This window comes from Camelus dromedarius, chromosome 3 (assembly GCF_036321535.1).
Source record: "Camelus dromedarius isolate mCamDro1 chromosome 3, mCamDro1.pat, whole genome shotgun sequence".
In the NCBI taxonomy this organism is placed as follows: domain Eukaryota; kingdom Metazoa; phylum Chordata; class Mammalia; order Artiodactyla; family Camelidae; genus Camelus; species Camelus dromedarius.
In genome coordinates this window covers 29,931,035-29,949,064 of record NC_087438.1, presented here as the reverse complement: position 1 = coordinate 29,949,064, position 18,030 = coordinate 29,931,035, and the positions used below count along the sequence as shown (strand labels likewise).

The 18,030-nt window shown below is 38.2% G+C and overlaps 1 protein-coding gene across 3 annotated transcripts in view; it reads left to right on the top strand.

The window, feature by feature from the left end:
• SELENOP (selenoprotein P) overlaps positions 1–17,964 on the top strand; it is a 60,419-nt gene extending 42,455 nt beyond the window's left edge. Inside the window, exons 1-5 of one of the 3 annotated variants that reach the window (XM_011000832.3) lie at positions 9,060–9,203; positions 11,366–11,581; positions 12,337–12,549; positions 13,805–13,922; positions 16,481–17,964. In XM_011000832.3, coding sequence (XP_010999134.2) covers positions 11,379–11,581; positions 12,337–12,549; positions 13,805–13,922; positions 16,481–17,113 — 1,167 coding nt within the window. In that variant the 5' untranslated portion in view covers positions 9,060–9,203; positions 11,366–11,378 and the 3' untranslated portion in view covers positions 17,114–17,964. Of the gene's footprint in view, positions 1–9,059; positions 9,204–11,365; positions 11,582–12,336; positions 12,550–13,804; positions 13,923–16,480 lie in introns of those variants that run through there. The other 2 variants (XM_064480363.1, XM_064480366.1) reach the window with 2 other exon arrangements.
• The last annotated feature ends 66 nt before the right edge of the window (positions 17,965–18,030 follow it).

The window sequence follows — 18,030 nt, the reverse complement described above, 5'->3', positions numbered from 1 at the left end:
GATCAGTTCGTGCACAGGTACCTGATTGGTTGTAAGATCTGTCAGGGACTTCTATGAACAGTGGATTTGACCACTTTGATAAGGGCAGGATGTGAGGCCTGTTGCCTAGGGTAGTGTGAGACAGGCTATCTCTTGGGGTGATGAGTTTTGTTAGGGTAAACACATTAAGAGAAGTTTTTTTTTTTTTTTTTAAGATTCCACATATGAGTGATATCATATGGTATTTTTCTTTCTCTTTCTGGCTTACTTCACTTAGAATGACATTCTCTAGCAGCATCCATGTTGCTGCAAATGGTGTTATGTTGTCGGTTTTCATGGCTGAGTAGTATTCCATTGTATAAATATACCACCTCTTCTTTATCCAGTCATCCGTTGATGGACATTTAGGCTGTCTCCATGTCTTGGCTATTGTAAATAGTGCTGCTATGAACATTGGGGTGCAGGTGTCATCCTGAAGTAGGGTTCCTTCTGGATATATGCCCAGGAGTGGGATTCCTGGGTCATACGGTAAGTCTATTCCTAGTCTTTTGAGGAATCTCCATACTGTTTTCCACAGTGGCTGCAGAAAACAGCCTTTTAAATGCTTCAGCAGTTCTCGAGGTCTGGAACAAACAATTGTTTATTCACTGAGTAGCACCTATGTGCATAGAACATGGGCTAAGTGTTGCGGGGAGACCTTGAGGCATTGCTACCCCTGTAGCTTATTATCCATCTGTGGAGTTAGGAAATGCAAGTTTTATCACAACAGTACAAAAATTACAGAGCAGTAGAAGAGACATCAGGCTTGAGACATGCCCAGTGAGTGGTACAAAGTGTAAGCCTCAAGGACCCTTCAAGAAGGGAAAGCTCACAGCTTTGGAGCTATTGGGATATAAATTGGAGTTTGAAATAACAACAGCTAACACTTTGCCAGCACCTTAACTACATCAGGCATCACGAGAGGTGCTTATATGCATTTTCTTCTTCATTTCTCAACAGCAAAGCTGTTGGGTAACTGAAAACTGACCGTAGTGGCATAATCAAGTAGAGGCTTATTTTTGCTCACAGATAAGGAGTCCAGGAGTAGGCAGTGTGATGATACAGGTGCTTGAGAAATCCTCAAGTTTCCAGCTCCTTCCAGCTCCTTCCAGCTGTCTGCCCCAACAGGTTCTGGATGTGGTTATCCCCACAGTACAGAAGGGCTGACCCACTCCAGGCTTTGCGTGGGCATCTCAGCAGATGGATAAAGGAAACAGTGAGTGCTAATAAATGGAAAGAAGAACTTCCCTAGGGGTCCCCAGCTGACTTCAGACTTCCCCTCCATCACATTGGTTGGAATGTGTCATAGAGACACTCCAGCTGCAGAATTGGCTGAGAGATGTGTTGTGGGACACAATGCAGTGATGGGCCAGTGACGTGGTTGGTAAAAGAATTTACCAGAGACCAAGGAAAGTTTACTAGGTACACTGCTATAGGCAACAGCAGGCCACACAGATGAGAGGGGCCTGCGTGAACCCCGAGGGTGGGCATGCGGGGTCTTTTATTGGGGAGGGGGGATATGCACACCAGGAGTAGGGGCTGCATGATCAGTTCGTGCACAGGTACCTGATTGGTTGTAAGATCTGTCAGGGACTTCTATGAACAGTGGATTTGACCACTTTGATAAGGGCAGGATGTGAGGCCTGTTGCCTAGGGTAGTGTGAGACAGGCTATCTCTTGGGGTGATGAGTTTTGTTAGGGTAAACACATTAAGAGAAGTTTTTTTTTTTTTTTTTAAGATTCCACATATGAGTGATATCATATGGTATTTTTTCTTTCTCTTTCTGGCTAACTTCATTTAGAATGACAATCTCTAGGCCCATACATGTTGCTGCAAATGGCATTATAATATGAAAATGAATATATGTATGTAAATGCATGACACTGGGACATTGTGCTGTACACCAGAGATTGACACATTGTGATTGACTATACTTCAATTAAAAAAAAAATAAAAGAGAGGATGTTTTTTACCTTGCAGAAATGTAGGTATGCGGAGGGTCCTGCAGTGGGAGTGGGGGTTAATGCGTAGATGGCTTCGGGCACAGAAGTGGGGGTTTTATGACTCCAGAGAGTGTCAGTTGGCTCCATAAAATGGGGACTTTTTTGTTTTTATTTTTTAATCTGAGCACAGAGCTGCCTAAAACCTTCTGAGCCGTGTACTGGAGGAGGAAGGAAGTGCATGTTGATGGGTGTTGGCGGTGCCTCGAGGGGTGGCACTGCTATAATTCTCCTTTTACACATGAGAAAGCCTAAGTATTGAGAGTTAGGTCACATTTGCCCAAGGTCATGTAGTTAATAACTAGAAAAACTGGACCCAAACCCAGGCAATCTGATTCTAGAGCTTGAGTTTTTAAGCCTGTGCTAGCATTTGAACTGGAGAGTAGAGGGAAAGGCATGCTGGGGTGGGGGATGGTGTTGACAAAGTGGGGAGGACTCTGTGCTCCGGGGCCTGTGAGGCAGGATAGGGGAGCCACAATGAGGAGTTGCAGCAAATAAAGTCGGAGAGGTGGTTTGGCTTCATTCCATCTGCCTGGTTAAGCCTTGAGGGTCATGAGCCTTGTCAGTCCTGAGATTGAACTAATGATGACATAAATAGGCATATGTTGGCCAGAAGTGAAAACCTGGTCTAGAAGGCAAAGTCCAGGTCAGCAGATACGACCAGGGGCGGTACATTGGGAGATGCCAAGTCGGTCTGTGGCGAATCCAAGGTTGAAGCAGAAACACCAAGAGAAGCTGCAGCCAAGGTCAGGTCCAGGGATATTCTGAAGATTCAGATGCCTCCAAGGTCTTCAAGATCCAGGAGCTGGATGCCAGAGTCTGGGTCTGATGGTATGTGATCAGGGAGTTGAAGAACTGGAAACCTAGCATATTACATAACTAAGGCCTCATTTGTTTTATAGCAATGCTTGTCTCTTTTTGCACTTTTGCAACATGATTGGTACATTACTCAGCCTAGCTTTCAGCCCCTGTAGTTAAACACTTGACATTTAAGAGGATGTGGTTACCACAGACTGTCCGGGCACCAAAGCACTGTAGAGGGAAATGTTTTCCGCTGGAATTTACTACTTGCAAATATTAGCTTCACCTGTGTTATCTCCCAGGGTAACTGCAGTGGGAACACAAAGAGAAGTAGAATTCATCAGGAGGGAGCTATGCACAATGGCTACCTCATCAGCTTTAGGTTATGTGCTCTTCTGTGCGGTTCCTGAGTGCAGAGCTTAGCCCCCGAGACTTCAGGTCCCAGTAGGGAGACTTACAATGCGAGAGGCTCAGTGAGAGAACTCACTGCCTCGCAGAGTGGTGAGCTTTTCCAGCTGGAGGTGTTTATGAAAAGGCTGCGAGACTGTTGAGGAGAGCGGTTTTGGAATCATTCCCTGCATAGAGTGTAAGCATGAAGTTTGAGGATTTCAAATCTGCATTTTCATAACTGCACAGCATGCCCATCTGAAATGAATCTGCTCTTTAGGCTCCAAGTAGTAATCCGAGAAGTTTGCTGTGATGAGTCAGGTGGCAGCCAACAGCTGGAGGACTTTGCAGGGCCTCCTTCCTCCTAGTGCAGATCTTTCCCCAGAAGCACTGTCTGGGCTACTGGGAATGGCCCCCTTCCCTCTCACATAACCATTTGCTTTATCCTAGGGCTTTTTGGAGACAAGGAAGATTTTACTTAAGGCACAGAGGAAGTTATTTTGTGCTCCTCAAACTAAACCATAGAGATAATTATTTACCTGCCTAGAGCTGGTTCTACAAACAGCTGCTTTAAAAAAAAAAATTTCTTTCTGGAATGACACGACCACTTGTGCCAGTACTGGAGGGTTAATAATAGGGCAATAAAAGGGGAGAATTTAAAGCTAAGTGCTGGTTTTATATATTTAACAGCCAGAAAGTCCCCATACTATCAGCATTACATTGAACCTAAGTTATAGTAAAACCTAGTCTGAAAACCCCAAGAGAAATTGAGGTGTCATGCTTCTAGCTGGTGTTCTAAGGATGTATGAATAGCAAAATCCCTTCTGCATTTAGCCTTACATTGCTAATGCACCAGAATTTAAAAGATGCATTCATGTAAGTTGATGCATAAAATAGCAAAGAAAGACATACAGAGAAAACATACTTTCCTTAATATACAAATAATTAACTAGCATTTCATAGAAAAGAGAGTACAAATGGTCAGTGCTATGGGCTGAATTGTGTTCCCCCAAATTTGTATGTTGATATCCTAACTTGCAATACATCAGAATGTGACTGTATTTGGAGACAGGGCATCAAAAGAGGTGATTAAGGTAAAATGAGGTCATATGGATGGGTCCTAATCCAACATGGCTGGTGTCCTCTTGAGAAGAGATTAGGATATAGGCATGCATAGAGGAAGACCATACGAAGGCGCAGGGAGAAAATGGTCCTCTGTGAACCAAGGAGAGAGGCTTCAAACGAAACCAACCCTGCCAACCCCTTGATCTTGGACTTCTAGCCTCCAGAACTGAGAGGAAATAAATTTCTTTTGTTAAGCTGCCCAGTGTGTGGTACTTTGTGATGGCAGCCCTAGTGAACTAATAGTCAGTAAACTTACAAATAATAAACTCAAACAATAATCTGATGATGGAAATAAGTACTGCCATATACTTTTGGGTGGAGTATAATTTGGTACACTTGGAAGGGCAATTTGGTAGTAACATTTAAAATTTGAAATATGCATTTCCTTTGTCCACCAATGTTATTTCAAGTAGAAATTATATGTCACTCACAAAGATACAGATAGACAGATATAGATGTAGCCAATTACATTTTGAAAATTGGAAACAACTTCCATTAAGAAGGGTGTATATATTAATGACCGTTTATAGAATGAAATAATGTGCAGTTTTAAAAAAGAATGAGATAACTATCATATTGACATAGAAAGATGTCTATGCCTTGGAAAGATGTCCATAATATATTATTAAATTAAAAATAGTTGTGAAACAGTATGCAGAGAATAACTATATTTATTTCTACCCAGCAATATATGCTTTCCACCAGTATATGATATAATTTAAGACCGCCCATAACTGACTCCCCTACCTCCCAACATCTTCTTTTGTCTTTAGCTGGAAATGATTTTTAAGGGGGTGGCTTGGGCCAATTCTGGGAGTTACTCAGTTTTCCTAGGTATCTCCCAACTCTACAGGAGGACTACATGTTATTAAACTTGTTTGTTTTCCTCCTGTTACTCTATCTTGTATTCCAGGGAGAGTCTCAGCCAAGAGCCTAGAAGGATAGAGAGAAAATTATTTTTCCTGCCCTACATGTGGTCTGGAGGCTATTTGATGCCCCTGTGCTCCTTGCATGTTGATGCCAATACCATGTCCCATGGGGAGCTGCAGGAGCTGGCTCTGGTTTAGAGTAGTTAAAAAAATTTTTTTTAAATTAATAACATCCCATTTCAAATAAAAAAAATTCTTCTGATGTTTGGTCCTCTCTGTGCTCAGTCCCGCATGGGATTTGGCACTCTATGTAGTTACCCCCTTAATTGCCGTCATGTTTGGTATATAGAACAGTTCTCAGATCTGTAAACTTGTGTGCTTGAGGAAGAGCTCCCTTCAAAGCATATTGCAGTTTCGTACGAATCGCAAAGGATCCAATTAGTCCTTATCTAATCCAAGCTGCTGTTCCATGACTTCCTCGGCCATTATTCTTTTGCTTGTTTACTTTGCAAACATCTTGCTTTTTCCTGGGTACCCTTTGCGTACTCAGTAGCTTACATTTCAACATAAATGCTCAAACAATATCATGTTTGATAACAAGGCATAGGATGAGATCTAGGGCACCTTCTTGTATATGAAAGGGGAGGAAGAGTAATTTAGGTCAAAAGGTTCCATTTCTCAAAATATTGGAAAAGCCTTCATTTCTCGTTGCATGTAAAACACCACCTAACAACCAAGCTAAAGGAGTTAATATTTTATATAGGCCCTTCACATGGTAATAAAACTCACTTTTTAATAATTTGAGACATCAGTGTTTTATAAATATTAATGGATCACTGTCATACTATCACCTGCGTTAGCTAATAAACTGATTTGTAAAATCACAGTTCACAGCCCTTCTCTCTTCCAAATATATCATGAACTCACAGATTCTTAGGGCCCTATTCCCCATGGAAATCAACCACCACCATAAAAAGTTGAGAATGCTTATTAAAACCATGGATTAAATAAACGTACGGGAAAATGATAAGGATGTGGAAGAATGAGACAGTATGAAGAAAGATGGATTCTTGGCTCCAGGGCTGGAAGTTGTGAGGGATGAGATCATTAGGATAAAGTTCAACCCAAGAGGACAGCAATCTTAACGTTCACTGTATGGTGGGGCTGGACAACCTATGAGGAGATTTTAATCATTCATAAAACTTGAAACAAAATAACATTCTAGACAGTGCTGTGGTCAGATTTGCTGGGGACTTTGGAGGTAGAGTGCAAAACCTAAGATAAAGTGACTGTTGAACTTGTTTGAGAGCATGCTGAACTACCGTGCTGGTCCTATCCAGGCTGGATTAAAAGGCTTCTTTTTTCATTTCCAAGTTTCCAACAGAACCTTGTGCTTATAGCATCCTAGACATTGTCACATTTTCCAGTGTGTTTTCATGCTTACATGTCTGTTTATTCTGTTAGATTTTGAGGTCCTTTAGAACAAGGGACCTCAGCATTGTGCCCAGCCTGAGCACCTAATAAATGTTTGTTTGATTTTGTTTGTAATTTGATTTAATACCCAATAAAGGTTTGCTTGAAAATTCTGCTTTCTTAAAAATGCTGACAAGACCCAGATTGCCCAGCACAGAAAAGGCTATTAAGAATGAATTCCCTTCAAACCCTCCTACATGGTTGGTGGGAATATAAATTGGTGCAGCCACTATGGAGAACAGTATGGAGGCTCCTTAAAAAGCTAAAAATAGATTTACCATGTGATCCAGCAATCCCACTCCTGGGCATATATCCAGAGGAAACTCTAATTTGAACAGATATATGCACCCCAGTGATCGTAGCAGTACTTACAATAGCCAAGACATGGAAGCAACCTAAGTGTCCATCAACAGATGATTGGTTTAAAAAGATGTGATGCACACACACATACACACAATGGACGATTACTCAGCCATAAAAAAGAATGAAATATTGCCATTTGCATCAACATGGATGGACCTACTAGGTGATCATACTAAGTGAAGTAAGTCAGACAAAGACAAATATCATGATGATCATACTAAGTGAAATAAGTCGACAGAGAAAGACAAATATCATATGATATCACTTATATGTGAAATCTAAAAAATAATACAAATGAATTTGTTTACAAAACAGAAAGAAACTCACAGACAGAAAACAAACTTATTGTTACCAAAGGGGAAAGGGAGGGGAGGGATAAATTAGGCATATGGGATTAAAAGATACAAACTACTATATATAAAATAGATAAGCAGCAAGGATTTACTGTATAACATAGGGAACTGTATTCAGTATCTTGTAATAACCTATAATGGAAAATAATCTACAAGATATATGTCTGCATCACTTTGAGGTACACCTGAAATTATATTGTAGATCAACTGTACTTCAATTAAAAAGAAAAGAATGGATTCCCTTCCAACATTGCAAGCTCTCTGTCATCTCATTTGTCATCTGAGGGTTTTGGACACACACTGGCCTGGACACACACAGTCCTATGTACTTTGCTTTGGAGCTAGCTGCATGCTTAGAGGGAATTTTTTGGCACAGGAGGCAGCTGCTAAGCCACATGTAAAGAAAGGAGGTGATGTTGAAATACTCAATTTCCTGCTGCAGACAGACTCAGCCTATTTAGATTTGTCAAGAAAATGAACCAGAGGGAGCACTATCTGTTTTGTATGAAACTTTTTCACAAGGTTCTTTTAAGAAGCAAGTAGGTATATGTGCATTTTTCCCCCCTGGGGAGAAACTGAGCATTTACTGGATTCTCAAAAGGGTCTGGACCGCAAAAGGTTAATACCTCCTGCCTAGAGTGAGTAAATAGAATTTGGCTTTCAAATGTCAGGCTTCTACTTTGATAATATGTTTCTTTACTGGAGAGATAACAGCTGGGCCTTTCTGTACTTCCTGCACCTTGTACAACAATACCCAGCACACAGCAATCAATAGCAGTTTGTTTGGACAAAATGCTTTGGTAGTGAAAACAAGGCTTGCTTGAAAACCATCACTCGCCAGGGCTGAATTGTTTGACATTTTGCTCCTTGCCTTACCCATCACTGCTGTGTTCATTTGTAGCAGTTGGTGGGAAGAACTTATCCCTCTCTGAAACAGTAGGCACCTTCTATTTTCTTTGAACATTTTGAAATTTCCATACCCTTTTCCATGTCCAGCTACTATCACAGCTAACTTTTATTTGGATGGTACTTAAATTTGTAAAGATTTTACATTAGATTCTTAACATGTCTGTGGGATGCATAGGTCTTCCAGGGAGTAGGACTTCTTTAGTGAGAAAAATGAGGCCTGCTCTCCTGCAGATAGGAGGCTTATTTTCTTATTTTTTTCGCCTTAAACGAAAAAGGAGCAGAGGTCCTGGTTGATCCGATAGAGATTCAAGTTTTAAAGGTTGTGAAATACTGCAAGCAGGTCTGTAACAGGAGGAGACCGGAAAGATTTGAAACAGCAGGTGACTTTTCTAACAAAACTCACATAGTTTGGATTAGGCTAGCACCTTGCCACTACAAAGCAAAAGGAAGAAAAAAAAAATGTTTTTTAAATTTTGTTTAAAGCAGCAGCTCAAGTCGCTGGCTCAGCAAATATTTTCCCCTATTATAGTTTGGAAAAGAGCATGACTTGGAGGCGCTCTTTACCCTTAGCCCTTCCTCCCGCCCCCGACTGTACCATTAAATCCTAGACACTGGGGTGACTAAAATGGGTGGGGAATAAATCAGTAATTGACAAAAAACTGCCCCCCATCCATTTTATGCGTGGCAGTGGTTTCTACTTTTTTTTTTAAAGTTGATTGCAGTAATCAGTTCAGGGGTTTGCCCTGCTTGCAAGGTCACAGCCTGAGTGGACACTGAACTTTGGACTGTAGCTGAGGGATGAGGTAAACAACAGGACTATAAATATCCGAGTTTCTGGCTGTGGCTTTGTGGAGCTGCCCAGCTGAGCAAAGACAAAGGGAGCAGGCCAGTCAGAAGGGGTTGTGTAAGTAGGAGCTTTGTGTTTCCCAAACTTGACTCTGAAAGTTTGGTAAATGATTTGATTTTTGAGTCTGATTAAATGTTTCTCTCCTTAGAATAGACTTTAAAAAAAGAAATGGGTAAAGCAAAGAAAATGAAAGTAATGCAAAAGAAAGCAGAAGGATCTAAACTTCAGTGTGGTGGGTGCGGGGGGACTTGGCAGTTCCTTCTGATTTCTGCCCTGCCTTCTGCGTGGCCGAGGGTGGGGATGGAGGCAGGGGAGGCTGGAGAAGTCAAATACTTTCACTCTGCAAAAAGTTGTGATCTTATATAGGCAATATTGTATGCTCAAGCGTAAATGTTGCCCACTGAAATGCGGGGTGAGAGCCCTGAGGGCAAAAACAGCCTGTGGGTTTGAAGAGCAGAGACTGAAATTTTAGACATTCTACAATGCTGTGGAAACATCCAGGGATGTTGTGAGCAGTTTCAGGGCTAAAAAAAAGAAGATCAGGTTCGATCCACTGTGTGGAAATGGTCACCCCTGAAAGTGTTAAAACCCAGGTCAAAATCAGGTGATCTGTGATTTAATGCAAGGTTTTGCAGTTTAAGGGGTGAGTGGATACCCTTACATGAAAGAGGAAGGGCCCTCAGATGCAGGTCTGAAGTTCAGGGGAAGAGGGTGGAAAAAGTTTTTGTGTTTTTTGCCTTTTCATGGAGAATTTTAAACAAATGTAGGTCTGTACGGGGCCAACAAATCTGGGTTTTGTGACTGAATCGTGATGGGACGAGTGAAATTCACAACTATGTTTTGTTATCACATCAGCTTCCAATAAATCTAATTTTGTTATTTATTTTCATTATTTTAGATAGCTGTCTGACAGCTGTAATTATAATCAAAGTTTGTATGTAAAAAATAATCTTAAAACCAAGTTGAACAGCTTTTGATTATAGTGACAGAGGAAAATCTGGAAGTGTGAACTCTAATCTACTACCTTCTACCAATGGCTTTGGCTATTTTTTTAATCAAAAAACTAATGAAGAATATGAAAGTGAATAAGTGTGTGACTGAAGCATTATGCTGCACACCAGAAATTGACACAACATTGTAAACTGACTTCAATAAAAAATACACACACAAGAAAACTGAGAGAAATGAGTGAAATACCTTTTTCGTTTATATTCACTATTTAGCCCTTTGGAATGTGTGCTGCATGTATGGTGAGGGTGCCAGGTGCTGAGTTTATGCTGAAGGGTCTATAACTATTGAATTTTTGTTCTAGAAAGTAGGGAAAGCCTAGCTATTCTAGCAAGAAACAAAACAGTTTGAATAATTTAGTGTTTTCTTTGCCATCCTAGGGCATAAAAAGCCCCAAATCCTGGCTACTAGAGTTATTAAAGGTGACCTGGTCTAAAAACAGTCAATATACAGCAGTAGCTAAGAGGTCATGTTTTGGAATTAGCAGAACTGGTTTGAATTCAATTTCCCTTGTGACTTACGACCTGTGTGGACTTGTGCAAGATGCCTAAACTCTCTGTTAGCATAGTTTTCTCAACTGCAAAAGGGCAGTGGTCACATAGTTGTAAGGATTAACTGACATGGTATAAAAAAGTGCTTAGTGCCCCCTGCATATAGTTCTATAAATGCTCAATAAATGATAGCTATGCTAAGGATAGTTATATCATCAATATAAATACTATCCTACAGAAATACCCTAGATTTAGTCCAGATATAGCCTCTCCTTTTTTAAATATTAGAATTTTAAAGATGTTAGAATATTTGGGATGGCCTTAATAAATCACTTAATTTATCATCTCTTAAATCACCCCCTTCCCCTTTATTTCTCTTCCTTTAGTTAGTTAGGCTTTTGTCAAGATACTCTGTATAGCTGCTAGAGAGGTGCTGGGCTGCCTGCTCAGGCAGACCCCCATAGCACGCTTACTAAAGGATCCTGCTAAGTCGGATAGCTGAGAGGTGCTTTGGCAACGTCTCTGCCTCTGGCTAATCCTTCCCCCTTTATAGGGAGATTTGGTGCAGAGAGGCCCAACATAATGAGCCCAACAACATGGAGACAGAGTCTACTGGCTAGGTATTTGTAGAAAGTAGAATTATATCTGCTGGATTTAATAGAAATTCCTAGTTATGAATGTGAAGTCGCCTCTGAAGATGACAGAAGATTATTTTTACAGGACAACCCCAGCAATGTGGAGAGGCCTGGGGCTGGCCCTGGCTCTCTGTCTTCTCCCCGGCGGAGGAACAGAGAGCCAGGAGCAAAGCTCCTTTTGTGAGAAACCTCCAGCCTGGCACATCAATGATCAAGACCCGATGCTGGACTCATATGGCTCAGTGACCGTGGTTGCTCTTCTTCAGGCCAGCTGATACCTGTGCATTCTGCAGGCATCCCGGTGAGGCAGTCTTTCTGTGGTCTAGACCTGATTTCTTAAGGGATAGCTACTAATACATACATAGATACAATAAAAATAGAAAAGATATATTTATTAAATCACACCTTTTGAAAAACTGTATGTTTGCACAGAACATGTTAGAAGAAAGAAGACTAGGAGGATAGACACCAAAATGTTTAACAGTGGTTTTTCTGGAGCTATGGAAATGTTTTTCTTCTTTTTGTGTACCTATATTTTTTAATACTCTACTAAATATGCATTACTTGTGTAATGAAAACGTTCTAAAATATACTCTTGCAAATGGATTAGTTATTTCAATATAGGAAGCAGAGACCAGAGCTTTGCCAGAGTAGAATGAACACCAGACTTGTCACCAAAAGTCTTGAGTCATTTAACAAATTTGTAAATATATATTTGTTGGGTTATTTGCCAAATATTTATTGGGTACAATTCTCTATAACTGTGAGATGGATTTAAAAAAATACACTGCATGGGATTAATCTGAGGAAAAATGGGCTAATGTTCATACAGGCACTGGCATATGGTTTCAGCTGGGCTCAGTAAGTGCTCATTAAGTAATTAGAAAATCAAAAGTTTTAGTCTTTTACGACAATATGAAGAAGAGGTATGAGTAAGTAACAAATAACAAGTGTTTCATGTAGAAAAATACAGAGAGTGAGGAGAAAGCGAGAAGTCGCTAATAAAACTAAATGAGGTTATTCCTTTTTTTTTTGTATTTTTTCCAAATATTTTAGATTGGAAGACCTGCGAGTAAAACTGGAGAAAAAAGGATACTCTAACATCTCCTTTGTTGTTGTTAATCATCAAGGTCTCTCTTCTCGATTAAAATATATGCATCTTAAAAATAAGGTGTCAGAGCATATTCCTGTTTATCAACAAGAGGAAAACCAAACAGATGTCTGGACTCTTTTAAATGGAAATAAAGATGACTTCCTCATATACGACAGGTGTGTACACACATGCATATACCCCCCCCCCAAGTTAAAAGATGCTTGCTTTGTATTTAATTTAATAATAAACAATTTAAAATAAGACATCTGCTTTTGTTCTATTACCATATACTCAGTTTCAAAGTGAGCCCATTAAAATGTTTGGTTTTAATGGCTTCCTTTCACACAGAATTCACCATTCCAGTAGGGAAATAAAGAAAACTGACTATACTATTTTCCCCTGTAAATTAGCATTCTGATTAAATAAAAAGAAGGATCAATTTGTACATCACATACAATTCTAACTTAAAATTTTTGCAGGTGAATAACCATACTTTGCAGGCCATTTGCTTATCTCTAATTTAATTACTAAACCCGCATTTCTGAGCTATAAAGTATGTTGATCATTTAGATATAATCTGCATGAATCACCTTTTGATTCCATGAATAAAACGTTTGTATTTTGAAGGAACCTCAGTGCGTATTATATGATATCACCAACATTTCTAGTTGGTGCTGGTTTGTTTTCTTTCTTTTTTTCAGGGATAGAGAACCAGACTCTGTTAGGCCTAAGCCCTACTTGGTCTTACTCTAAATATTTTTAATATTACATGTCCTTCTTTTAGGATCACAAACTTCTAATTTATTCTGTTGCAGAGTGTAACCTTTTGGAATTCATATAAAACTGTCTATACAGAGTTAAACGTGGGCAAGAAGGGTATTTCACCTCTACCACTTCTGAGAATGCCAAGTGTTATAATTCCTTTTCTTTCATTGCACTGAAATGTTTGTTGCATCAGTATTTTTATAAATCACTGGGTTACTGGCCAAGCCTTAAGACTCTTTGTGTTATGCTGTGATTTCTTATTGTGTGGAATTTGTGCTGCCTTAGCTGTCATGAAAAGATCGTGTGATTTGCAGAGCCCAATTTATGATGTTAGTGGTTTGAGCATTGGTAGAATTTATAAGTCAATTACAAAATTGTATTTGACCAAGTCACAATAACTGCACTACAGTTTCGACATTAATGTGACGTATCTAGTTCACATTTCAAAATGCTAATACTAGACTCACTGTAGTCTTGTCATGACTTGATCTGGTATGTAGTGCCAGGAGCTGGTTTGAGACCCCATTCAAGGAAATTTCCTGAAGGTATGAAAGGGTCTTATCTTAGTTATAAGATCATTCAACCTGTAATACGTATCGCAGATGGTGCATGAGTAGGATTATGGTACAAAAAGTGTTGTAATGACATTGTATTCTTGTTTTTTAGATGTGGCCGCCTTGTGTATCATCTTGGTTTGCCTTTCTCCTTCCTAACTTTCCCATATGTAGAAGAATCCATTAAGATTGTTTACTGTGAAAATAAATGTGGAAACTGCTCTCTCAAGGTATTTTTCTTAATTATTTTTACAGAGAGAAAAGAGGATATCTTTTAAGAACTATCTAAATAAATTAGTGTTTCACAACTAATTAGCTAATCAACGTTTCTGCTGGTGTACTAAAAATAAACCACAACAGTAATTTTAACAATTACACACACTTCCTGTTATTTAACATACACTTTAAAACATTTTGTCAAGATCCATATTGCTGCTTCTATCTAGGAGTTTAGAAAACAAAAATCAGTGTAGATTACATATTTCAATTACCGTCAAATGGTGGTGCATGAGTATTAGTGCTTAAAGAATTCAGCTAACGTGGAATACATTATTGTAGATTCATACACGAGCATGGTGATAACAAAGATTATCCATGGCATCGCCTGCAATGAAGCTGGGGCCCAGATAACGACTTAATTTACCAAGAATGTTAGACTGTCAGCTTTTCTGTGAAGCAGCTATACAATGCAGTTAGATCTACTGCATTTATTTCACAATGGAATACTTTTTTTTTACTCATTACTGTTATTTCTTTCCTAACAACCATGAGAATATTTATTCCTTGTTACGAGAAACACTATATTTACATATTGTTTATAAAAAAGATACTCAAGGAATTGGTTTTAACTTATATTAACTAGATTTCTTCCCTCCACCCATATTGAGAAGGAAAATAATTCCAAACAATGTTTCCTTGATGGAGCAAGTTGGCAAAATGGGAACTCAGGTTTAAAAACAATTTTGAATTTTATCTGTGAGCTATATTTCCTTTAGATTTTTCCAACTCTAGAGAAAGCCATTCAAATTTTAATGAATCATTTAATTAAGCTGTTAAGAAACTCAACAGGTTAATTACTCTAGTTATGTCATTTTTCACATTTTAATCTTCATAATAACCCTGTGGGGGTTATTTTACTGCTTTTACAGATGAAGAGACTGACGTAATGCAAATAAAGGACTAACTCAATGTCTAACTTACACTAAGTGCTTAATGAATGTTAGCTATATTGATTCCTCATATTTGGGGATTTTTTTTCAGCATTTTGGATTTTTGCAAATATCTAAGAGTTGTAAATATACCTAGGTACATTGAAACAAAGGCAGAAACAATTTCCATAACATGCTTAAAGTTTACAAGCTATCTGTAAATATACCGTATGTATCTGACATGCCAAATCAAATTGGAGTTTTTCTATTTCATTGCATCCTTGATGCCACCAATTATCTGACACATTATTTATGCGCTATTAAAAATGCTGTTAAGGTAGGACACAATACTATAACACTGTCAATTGTAGGATGCATTCTAATTTTAAAGATACTAAAATGTGAAAAAAATACATTGTAAAATCAGTGAAATATAGTAATTGGTTTCTGGGAACTAATTAGATTACTACTGTAGTTATTTTCTTTGTTTAATCTTTGAAGATTTAGAACATTACACAATATAAACATTTATCAAATTGTTTATAAGTTTTTAATTAAACACTATTAAGTTCTCAAAAGTAATTCAGAAACAACCAAAAAAATGTACCACTTCGTAGTTGTCATTAAAATCCAATGGAATTTATAACCTTTCAAAACCTTCAAAACACCAAACCATACCACTTAGTGAGTCTTTGATCGCTCAAGTTGATTTTATAACTTTACTTACAAATAATTTTAGGTTGAGGTTTAATATTACATTGCCATATCTATAAGCTTTGAGCCTATGATTTTAGGCACATAAAACAATAAAGAAAGACTTTCAGCAAATGAAAGAACTAGATTTATGCAGAGTGGAACATTATGCTTAGTCCAAAATGGGAGGTAATTTGCTACTTTTAGCTGACAGCAGTATACTAGGAACACATTAACAAAGCTTTGGTGAAGTTCAAAACATTTCCTGGCAAAAGCTGAGGTATAAAAAACTTGATTTTGAGCAGAGTTTGTTGGCATTTTTGAATTATTAGGAATCAGTTTGTTTCAGAATATAATATTAGATTCAGTTGTTGACACAGGTGTGAAAGGTTCCATGTAGGTAAACTGATTTTAGGATTTGGTATCTGTTTGACTTTACTGCAGTCAATCTAAGTTCTTATAACTAGTTTATTTAGTTTTGTTTTTGCAGATATAAATATAGTGGCTTGGCTTTCTTTTTAAGCCTATGTATTTCCTCAGAATTCTTGAAAATTTAGGAAATGCTCTTGATAAGAAAAGGAAAATTTGAATTCTGACTAGTACAGCTTAGGTGGATTGTTAAAACTTTAATTGTATTAAATCTTTTTTAATCTACTTTCAAAACATTAATGTTGATTTGTTTGTAAGATGCTTGAGGATTCTTTGGTTAAAAGGCAAACTTTGCACAAGAAGTACTTTACTATGAGATATAGTTGGGAACCAAATTTTAATAAAAAGTGTAGGTGTTGAGACTGACATCAGATTTTTTCCTCATCAATATGATGCTGGAAAAACAAAGCCAGTTTACTACTAATTAATTGGTTTGAATTTCATATATGTTAGCTCTACAAATCATTTTTCATTCATTCTTGCTAAATCTATAGTTTTGTTGATTTTTGTTATTTCAGACCCAGGAACATGAAGACTTCTGTAAAAGTGTCTCTTTGGCTACAGAGGAGCAAACAACCGAGGCTCCACAGCCTCATCCTCATCCCCATCACCGTCACCATCACCATCACCATCATGGGCATCAGCATCTTGAGAACAGTCATCCTTCAGAGTATCCAAAACCAGAAGCACCAGATGCTTCTGAGAACCCCCCTCCTTCAGATCTTCGTCACCACCATAGGCACAAGGGTCCCCAAAGACAGGGATACTCAGGGAACTGAGATATGCCAGTAGGAAGTGAAAGTTTACAACTTTCTCTTCCACAAAAGAAGCTCTGACGAAAGGGATGCATAAATCAGTTATTCTGTAAATTCCCCAAAGATTCAGAGTTGGCTCTGAGTAGCTGATGCTGACACTGTCGACATCTGGTATTTGAAAAAACAGGGTCTGCAATCACCTGACAGTGTGAAGAAAACCTCCCCTCTTTATGCAGCTGACAAGGCCTTCTGGCAGAGGAGACCGTCATTGAATCTTGACAATGACGTATGCCTCCAGCTGCCTGACAGGCAAGTCAGCAGCTCAAGCCCACAGAAGCCAGCACCAAATGAAGCTGAAAAAATAAGGCAGAAATGTGAGAATGACCTTCAAATTAAATATTTGAAATTGGACATACTTCCCAAGTCAGTCTAGGCAATTACATTTCCAGCATTTTTGTAAACTACCTAATTAATAGTGATCCAAAAATAGGACTTGGATTTGTGCAAATGCAGAGAAATCCACTATATTGGTTTCTACATTTTAAACTTTAAGTCAAAGAAATTTTGACCCAAGCCATAGTTTTATTACAGGGCAACTGAAAGGTGATTGCAGCATTTGGTTAATATGTTTTTCTTTTTCTTTCTCCAGCATTCTACTTGCATTAATGAAAACAGGAACATAAACTATGACCTAGGGGTTTCTGTTAGATAGTTAGCAACTTAGAATGGAGGAAGAACAACCAAGACATGTTTTCCATTTTCTTTACTTGTTTCTCAAAACAATATTATCTTTTGTCTTTTTTAATCTTACATTTTTAACAGATTAAATCTTTAAAGAAAGAAGTGAATTCTGACTTTTCAGATCCCAAAGTACTTACACATGAATATTTTGCTATTACATTTTAGATATCCATTTATACTTTTTTATATCTCAGACTCATGTCTTGATTTTTACTATCACATATGAATGAAGCCTTTATATATCTTGGTTTCTTTATCTAGCATTTTATCATACTCTAAAATTTGAGATTGCCAGTCTTGAAAGCTAGAAGGAAAAAGATAAAAGAATGTTGTCTATCTCTTGATTGCTTAGAAAGTATTTCCATAGTCAATGATGGTTCAGTAGGTAAACTTAGTCCTATAAACCCGAACTCCTTTATGGTTAATACTGCTAAGCAAGCATGCGATACACAATTGGCAAGAGTGTGGATTTGTTTAAATAAACTCAATAAAAAAGTTTAAAGCTGTCTTTTTGTTTTCATTGTTATTACTTAAGTAGTATGTTATATTGACAATAGAAATTAATTTCCAGC